The sequence below is a fragment of the Macadamia integrifolia genome, chromosome 7 (genome assembly GCF_013358625.1).
Source record: "Macadamia integrifolia cultivar HAES 741 chromosome 7, SCU_Mint_v3, whole genome shotgun sequence".
Taxonomy (NCBI): domain Eukaryota; kingdom Viridiplantae; phylum Streptophyta; class Magnoliopsida; order Proteales; family Proteaceae; genus Macadamia; species Macadamia integrifolia.
In genome coordinates, this window is record NC_056563.1 from 17,900,040 (window position 1) to 17,909,442 (window position 9,403).

General features: G+C 36.6%; 1 protein-coding gene across 1 annotated transcript; it reads right to left on the reverse strand.

Moving 5' to 3' along the window:
- Window positions 1-3,278: 3,278 nt before the first annotated feature.
- Window positions 3,279-8,818, reverse strand: LOC122083072. Its single transcript, XM_042650742.1, has 7 exons — window positions 8,434-8,818; window positions 5,832-5,889; window positions 5,452-5,532; window positions 5,187-5,222; window positions 4,660-4,899; window positions 4,437-4,578; window positions 3,279-4,283 (listed from the first exon to the last, which is right to left on the reverse strand). Exons 1-7 carry the CDS (start codon window positions 8,607-8,609, stop codon window positions 3,793-3,795), a joined length of 1,224 nt encoding a protein of 407 aa, XP_042506676.1. The 5' UTR covers window positions 8,610-8,818; the 3' UTR covers window positions 3,279-3,792.
- Window positions 8,819-9,403: the final 585 nt, after the last annotated feature.

Below are 9,403 nucleotides of genomic sequence, written 5' to 3' on the forward strand. Positions count from 1 at the left end.
AAAAACAAAACAAAAAACAAAACAAAAACAAAACAAAACTTTGCCTCGTGATTGAAGAGTTGGAGTCCAAGAGAGGAGGTTGTGAAATCAAGCCATGTCATATGCATATGTGAGTGAATGGGTGAGAGTAGGAGTAGGTGACTATTGGCCCTACTAGGGTCCAATAGGCCGATGCTTATCTGATTGGTTAACCGATGTTGATCCTAAGGCAATACATGATCTTATATCAATGAATTGGTTAGGACGAACGATAAAAAGATAAAATTAAAAGATAGTTTTTTAAATGTAAACCAAAAATATTTCTGTCCAATCCAGACCCATAATGGCCAACCTAGATCGGAACTGAATCAATATCAACTGGGGCCAATTTCAAGATGAATTCCGATATCTTAAAACATGTTGTAGAATATGACTTGGGAGTTGAGAACATATCTTAAAACATGTTGTAGAATATGACTTGGGAGTTGAGAACTCGGGATCATGGATTTAGGTATCAGTATTGTTCTTGGCTGATACTAACACGATATTGATCCTGGTTAGGCGATATCAATTTGTATCAATCACTTTTATCCCTACTTCCCATAAAAATTAGTTTTTCTAATAATTTTACCTTTGATATCGATACAATATCCAATCTTGGATTGACCAAATATTGATTTCAACTAATACTAATAAGATATGATCATACGATTGATACAATATCAATACCAAAAACCATGCTTACCTTCAGGCATGCTTTTAAAATTTAAAACTAGGGATCATTCTCATGCAATTGATCTGACAGATTCTGTCTCTTATTTTTTTTTTCTTTAATTAAAATTTGAAATTATTTTAGGTTTATAACTTATCAGTGGATCGATATCAGATTAGTGAGGATCAAAGATAGATTTCAGCCCGTACCAATCCAATCATAACAATCCTAACCGATCCGATCCAAATTTTATAACTATTCTTCCATACCCACTTCATTATTATAGGCTTTCTAAGTCCATGGATTCATTCAAATCACCCTCGCTGAGTTCCTAATATCAAATTCAATCTATTGCTTGGCCTCCAACACTCAAAGTTTATTAATTAATATTCAGAGAATTGCCTCATACACTCCATTGGGGTTTAACTTCAAACAACAATTTGTCCACTCAGATTGGACTTTGTTGTGGAAATTACCTTGCCCAAAAATTCGGATTTTCTTATGGAATCTTGATGCCATATTTGTTTCGCGGAAAAAAAAGGGAAGCGAGGGGAGGGGAGGGGAGGGGAGGGGAGGGGATGTGGGGTAATAAATGGTGTGATTCCTGTTAGCAAAAAGGGGAACGGCACAAAAACAGAAATGGACTGTACAGGTTTTAAACAGTCAAATTTTTTGAACGATACGGTCAAAAAAATAGAGAACGAAAAAAACAGAAAATAGACGATACGAGTTTTAAACGTGTAGATTTTAAACAAACAGGACCAAAAAAACGATACTATACTCATATAAATTAAGAAATTATTATATTAATACTTACATCTAATGTTCAAAATAACTACAGTATCCAACACTAATGCATATAGATCTCATGTCTCATTATAAGTTTTATGACATATAATTGAATATCATCCACTACCAATTCTAAATTCATACACCACACATGTCCAAGTTTTATGAGCAATGTGGCTTGGCTATGATGTTGTTCATTGTTGTCAACATAGTGAACACACTCTTGGAGTAATGTATGTTTAGTTTGAATTAAGAGTCATCACTTTAGAAATAATTTTCAGCAAATGCATAAATTTGTATCTCAATTTCGGGATCCATATATTAATATTGAGTTGAAGGTGATATCATGAAAAATATAGGCCATTGAGTTAGTTCCAAGTTGGCGAAAGAATCAAGTGGATCAGAGTACGAGAGAAAAAGATATGGTCAATTAAGTAGATGTTATATTCAATAAGTTAAGTCTTAAAAATGCAAAAAAATGGAAACCTGTTTAAATGCGTTTTAAACATGTTTAGAACGGAAATGCTTGTCGTTTGCTATTTTTTTAAGTATCTTTGAGAAGCATATGGGAAAACGTGTTTTAAACGGTAAAAAACGAGAATGTGTTTAAAACAGAGTTTTAAACGCATTTTTGCTAACAGTGGGTGTGAGACTTAAAATTTCAAAATCTAAAATTGTTTGTTTGGATAGAGCAGTAGGGTAACCAATTATATGAATTAAACATTTTTCTACTTATGTGGAAGAGAATTATCCTACTTCACCTGTCTTCGAAGTCTTATATTTGATAGGATTTTATGATAAAAATGGAGATATGAATTATGTTATTATTTTAAGAAAAATAAAGGCTCATTAGTCACAGAAGCCTATGAGAAGGCACACATGGGCATCAATAGGGAATAGAGATTTTGTATTTCACAAGGGCAGGGGTGTCATTTTATCTTCCTCTGTATCTAAGCATAGGGACCAATAAACCAAGGAGTGTTCTCTTGTCTATTATAATTATTTTACCTCATCATTGAGTATCTCTTTCTTTATTTATTTCCCTCTTAACCCCCATTACATATGCACAACAAACTTTTTTACCCCAATTCATAAAATAGAAAAATAAATAAAAATAAAATATAAAAAAATCTTACCCCTTTTGTCAGTCAAACAAACAAAACTAATTGACCTACTTTCTCCTACATAAATAAAAATTGAAAAAGAATTTTCTACTAGGAGAATAACTCTTGCACCATCGTAGGGACCAATGAAAATGCATCTAAAAGCATCAACAAAGTGAACATTTAAACCTTCCATGAATGGCAAGACAATCTTTCGTTTATATCTGGGCACATCCCCTTCCCTCCCAGATAGAGCCTTTTTTCCATAAAAGTTACCTTCCCTTCTTTCACAAAATAAAAATAAATAGGTCCTATGAGTCACTATGATAGTAAGTAAAACAGTTGCCTCTTTACAAAATAGTTAATGTTATAAAAGACCCCCATAAATCTCAATGGTCAAATTTAAAAATAAATAAATAAAAAAGTTGTTCAAACTCCGATTCAAATTATTAATAAAATTATTAAAAGGTCATCAAATAGAGATAAATATAAAATAGAAAATACAATCTTTAATAATTTAAGTTACATTCTCTACTCATTTTAAGCTGAAGTTGTATCAATAAAATGCTTACCCAATCCTCTGGACTAACCCATATACTGCTACGTGACAAATAAAACAGCATTATACTTCATTAGGAATAACAATACCCCTAAAATAAAATAGAAAAAGAAAAACCATAAAATAGAGATCTGAGTAGATAGTAAAAGAACTCCACATTGAATTAATCCATTTGAGATAAGGTTATGATTGTTGTCTGTGCTGAATTAATCCATTGGAAAGTATTTACAAACACACCAAAACACATACCCACCAGTGTGGCCGTAAGAGCTACTTCATTATCTCAGTTGATACGCACTCCCCCTGTTATCTGGAAACATGGTCTAGGATAGATGTAAAATGGCATACAATTTCAACAACCTAAAGCTCCACTTTTATTACCATGCTAGAGTCCCACCTTCTCCAATTACTTCATCACCCTGTACACTTAATCTTCCCTGCAGAGAAGAGTCTATGAAAGCACGAGCTATTGCAATATCCTTATTGCCCTACAAAATATCGTGACACTACCGAAATGTTTACTTACATCTCTATCTCAATGGTTTGCAGGGACTGGATTTACTCATAATCTCATAGGCGCCCTCCAAATCATATGGCGATAACCATTCCCAGGAGCCTCTGCTGATGATCTATAAATGTTAATTTTTCTCCTATAACCTCGAGCGACGTATGCATTTGATGGGATTGAAGGGTGAATGCCTGCGTGAAGAAAATGGTTGCCCGTTGAAGACGCCAGGTGGCTTTATGTCCCAACCCTCTATGTTCTTGGGGACACAGACATCAAAGAGGATTTGGCCCAGAACACCATGTGCATTAATGGTTGGTGGGTTTTGCATATGGATCAACCCTTCCTTCTGTTCATCTTGTACAGACCCCACGTCTCGACCCTCATGATACTCCACTGAGCTGGGCAAGAAGAAATGGTCACTTGGTCCAAGAGCAACTCTTCGCAGGCTCTGATTTGAGCTTTTCCCTGCTTTTCGGAGATTGCAAATCGACTCAGATATCTCATCATGTGTCCCTTCCATACCCATTCTTTCACCTTCAAGCTGTTGAATCCTCCGGGAATAAACTAAAGATGCCTTCCCAAGCAATTCACTTACAGCAGCCTTGTAATCAGTTGGATAATGCTTGTAGTGGCCTGTGTGGAAACCAAATCAAATGAGTTAGCTTATCATGCTTCAAGACCAATGCAGTGTGAAGGATTTGAAACTGACGAAAAAAATTCCTACTTCCAACCAGAATCTCCATTTAAATCTCTAACTGCATTGTAGAACAAAGTAAGTTGACAGACCTACATGAGGAGAGCCATTCCATGTCACTAGTTTCACATCACCTCCAAGTTCTTGCAACCGTTGAGCAAAATTGCAGATAATTTGATAGGGAGCAAGATCATCATTTTCTGAACATAATATAAGATATGGGCCACCCAAGGACTGCATACAACGATACTAAATGAGGTGCATGTAGAAGCAAGATATGTAACTTTAGATGGCTTGTAAGCCAGATAAACTTACAACTGAAGAATACAGAGTCTGCCAGTACTCAGCACGCTGTGATTCAAACCGATTTAGAAAGAGAGCATCCAGACCAGAAGCTATGCTGTTTGCCATCCATGATACCAGTCGTGGAGGACGGGACATTTTGAGAACGGTGGGGTGAAGAAAAAATCGAGTACCCAAATCGCTTGTAAAATCCACGGGACTAGAATCATAAATATGGCCACAAACACAATCTCTCACCAATTGATAATCATCCTGCACCCAACCAAAAAATTAACAAAAGATATAGAAACAGACATTTACGTAACAGGAGTCCTCTGTTTATATAAACAAAATGAATGTAAGGGTAAGAATAAAATGTCTAAGAAATAAAACAAAAGAAAATCCAGTGAGAACTACAACACCCTGTTCTATCTGATGTAAGAAATTTTATCACTTGTAGCCGAACAATTATAATTAACTAATCAATCATGAAATATAAATACGAATTGAATGCCTAAAATTTTCCCTTAATCCCATAGAGAAGTGAGGGGAAGACATACCATTTTAAGTTGTGATTCACACTTCCCATCAATTATCTGCAATGTAACGAGGAAAAATTATTTCCATTACCACAGCAGGGAAAAAATAAATTCAGAATTTCCCATCCCTTGGTCTTTCTTTGATTAGAAATACAGGCAGATTTTCTTTTTTATTTTTGGATGGGATGTGGGGGAATTGAAAAAAAAAATTAAACAAATAAATGGATCAACATTCAAACTGAGGCATACTAAAAAAATAAGTGAATCCAAGAATTTGCAACCATACCTGAAGGACCTTGTACATGCAAGCTTTTGGGCCACCAGAAAAGGATGCAAAGACAACCGGGGATGGCCTAATCTTCAGCTCCTATTTTTAAAAGCAATTAATGAGATAGAGATTGAAAGAGATGGATGCTAAATTAAGTTATGAGTACTACCCAAAGAACACACCATGGGGTAATCGTTTAGTACAGGACCCAAAACTTCTGTCAATATTTCCTAATTTTTCTAGGCTCCCTCTCAATTTCTGTGCTTCATGATGTCCCTAACCCAGGTGGGGCTCTATACCCATTCATGTATCACAAACCTGTCCTATAGTCCATTCACTCTAGATTTTCAATTTTTTTAGAAGTCCATTCATGCTTAATGAAACATAAGGATGCTGACCTTAAGAAGCTCATTTAAAACGCCAAATGCGAGAGATGTAGCCTTGTCAGGGAAGAATCTGCACACAACAACAGTATTGAAATTCATAAATCCTAGCAAGAAGGAAAAGAAAGAACAGAATGCTCTATTCTAAACTACAGAATTTAAGAAAAATAGAGCAACAGAATCAGATAAAATCATTATAAATTCTATACGGACATAAAGGACTTCCTAAATATAACTGTAAGGTGATCATTTATATCCAAGACTCGAGCCTTCATTCTTGCATTAGGTGCTTGCATATCCCACAACCAAGATGTCCTAGAGCTCTATATGTTTGACTCTTGAGTCCATTAAGGTTAGGACATTAAAGCATAACCATTCTACCACAGAGACAAAGATTGCCAGCAAACATGTGTCAAAAGGGCCAAATGATTATCCAGTATCAACAAGACAAGGGATGTTGCAATAAATTTCAGTAGATACTTATGATACCTCAAAAAAACAAGGATCTATGGCCATTATTTAGACCCAATCAGTTTGGGGTCAACTAAAGGCCCATACATGTACCTAACAAACACACTAGTTACATGTAACCTAACAGACACACGAGTACATGAATTGGAAATCATTAGAACAGAATAATTAAACGTATTGAAAACTTCATATTTTGCTTCCATCCTTTATACTTGTCTATTCAGATGGTCCAATATCAGGCACTTGATAAAAAAAGGCATTGAATGGTGGGTCTAGTACTGAATCATTTATTTCAAACCTGGCCCAATTTGAAGAAGACAGTGATATCTGCCACTCTATTGAGGGTTTAAAGAATATTTTTTTTCCAGAGAGTGAGCAATTAATCATCAAGAGCCACCTTCAACATTGAGTATACAACTCAACTCAACTCAACTCAGCTTTATCCAAACTAAATGGGGTCGACTACATGGATCATTTCCTCCAATCAGCTATATTCAAAGACATACTAGTTACAAGGCCTAAGCTATGAATGTCTTGCCTCACCACATCTGTAGAGTCTTTAGGTCTACCCCTGACTCTTTTAGCTCATTCAATTTGAATCAAATTGCTCCCCCGCATTGGAGCCTCTAAAGGCCTCTACTGTACATGGAACCTCAAATGACTTCCTCGCAGCTTATCATGTATTGGTGCTACTCCCAAGTCATCTTTAATTTGTTCATTCCATATTTTATCCTTCCTAGTCTTACCACAAATCCATCTCAACATCCTCATCTCAGCTACACTAAATTTATCTATATGATGTTTCTTAACTGCAAAATATTCTGAACCATATATCGTACTCGGTTGTGTGATTGTCCTATTTTTGAAGTTTTAAAAGGATATGTTGATCACACAACACTCCAGATGCACCTCTCCACTTCAACATTGAGGATACTCAACAAATAAAATCTTATCATCAGTTCTCAAGAAAAGCTCCTATGAAAAGGTTTAAACTAGGAATCAGGATTTTAAGCTTGACTTGTGCACTATATGTCAAACACATCTTTGAAAGTTTGTAAAACCCACCAATCCTCTTAGGGTATGTCTAGAATGCTGGTATTTTAAGTTCTAAAGCTTGAACCAACGGACTACACCAATTTTTCACTCCGTTCAAAAGAATGATATCAGCTCTAACAGTGACCACATCACATACAATATCCAACAAAATGTAGATCAACGATGTCTTTATATCCATATTACAGGGAATCATACCTTTCCCATTTTATATAAGCTATAAAAGGAAATAAGAAAATCAGTAGCTTGAAAAAGTATCCCTTTCTTCTGCTGCCCTGTTTCCAAAAATAGTGATAAATACACCTTAGATGGAAGAAGTCACCATTGATTTCTTCATGGAAGCACGAGCTTGTGATTTACCAATCCCAATCCAACATGTTGGTATCTCTAGTTCATGTCTTCATTGAACGATGGATATTTCAAGCATCCAACCAACTCAACCAAATATCATGGATGATGAATTCAGATTGTTCGATGCCCATCTCGTAAAAGTGAAAATCAATTGCTTTATTTTTTAGCCCAGAAAAGTGTCCCATCTGTAACATATATAGAATAAAGGAATTTTGCTTTCACCCACACATCCCTTCCACCATAGCGCTCGCGTTGGTTGTTCCAATTTCGATAGTTTCACGTTTCTGATGAGCCTTCCACGCTAATTTCTGGAGAAACCAGCAACCGGCCTCACAAACGAGGGTTTCAAATTACGATACTTAGCCTTTACTAGCGGTATAAATGCATGTTCCACCAATACAAAGAACTAACTCAGAACCCTCGATCGTCAGCAGATCATCATAGATTTCCAAAAAGCGATGGAAATAAAGGTTAAAGAGTCAAAGAACAGGAAACACACCCCCCCCCCCAAAAAAAAAAAAAACTGAGGAGGAAGGGGGACAGCCAGGCGAATTCAGCCGAGGATATCGAACCAAAGACTAACAAGACCAGAAAATTTTGGAAAAAAAAAAAATCTAAAAATAAAAATAAAATTCAAACGATCCATCAAGTAACAGATATCAGAAGAGAAAAGGAAAATTCAAGACTTTTGTTAACTTTTTTTTTTTTCCTTTTCTGAAGGTGGGGTTGAATTGGTACTTACTGATTGAGAAATTCAGATTGGCAGCTGAGGGAATTCCATCCGAGAGAAGAGTAGAGCTGAACAAATGACTTTAATTGCCTCTCCTGACTCGACATCCAAGCGAACACCACAATAATTCCTTCGATTTTCTCATTAGCATTTCGTTCCCAGTATAAGGTACCTCCGTCCCCCCACATCTTCCTCCCTCCCTTCAGAAATCAAACCCAGATGTTTTCCTCTCTTCAACTCAAAAAACCAGCGTCCTCACCAAAGCCCTAGAAATTGCATAAGCCATAGTTGCAGGACTACAGAGTTGCAGACAGATGGAGCACCGTCTGAACAGAGATCATCTCTCTCATCTCTCTCCCTCCCAATTTTATATGGTGACAGGACTGCTAGATTGCGCAGGGATGCGAATGGACGGGTGGAGGAATTTATCCTTGGGTTGCAGCCACTCGTGCTTCAACTCTTGATAACCGTAGATCTGGGGTTTGGTGTGCGGGGATATCGTCCGTCCTCTAGTTCGGTGCATAGGTTGAGGTGCATACTCTACCAGCGCACGGTTATTTGGACCGTAAGATGGATAGTAAATTTGATAATCTCTCCGCTTACGTGGAGATGATCTGGAGTCTTGTTATTGTTGTTGTGGTTTATCTCGCAACGCAAGGCAACGTGAAGAAGAAAGGCCAAATATTTCATTCTAAAAACCCAAAAAACAGAAAAATTGGAAAGTGATGTATGAAATAGAATAGTTTCATGAATGGAAGACGGGGGATGAGGGCCTTGAGGCTGCGATTCTTTTTCTCTATCTGTCTCATATTTTATTAGGGTTCCTTGAAAGGCACGTGTGGGCCACAATGGAGTCCATTGAGATCACTACTTGGTCACGTGGCCATTATATCAATGCAATGATCAATCAAAAGAGGTACATAAGCATCCAATCACGGGTAGGATAGTCTGCCACCCTTGTATTTGGATGTAGACACATGAG

Coding starts and splice junctions, on each gene's coding strand:
- LOC122083072 (XM_042650742.1), bottom strand. CDS start 8,609: ATGTGGGGGGACGGAGGTACCTTATACTGGGAACGAAATGCTAATGAG. Junction 5,890..8,433: donor CAATCTGAATTTCTCAATCA/GTAAGTACCAAT, acceptor TGTTGTGTGCAG/ATTCTTCCCTGACAAGGCTA. Junction 4,900..5,186: donor GTGAATCACAACTTAAAATG/GTATGTCTTCCC, acceptor GGTTGGGTGCAG/GATGATTATCAATTGGTGAG.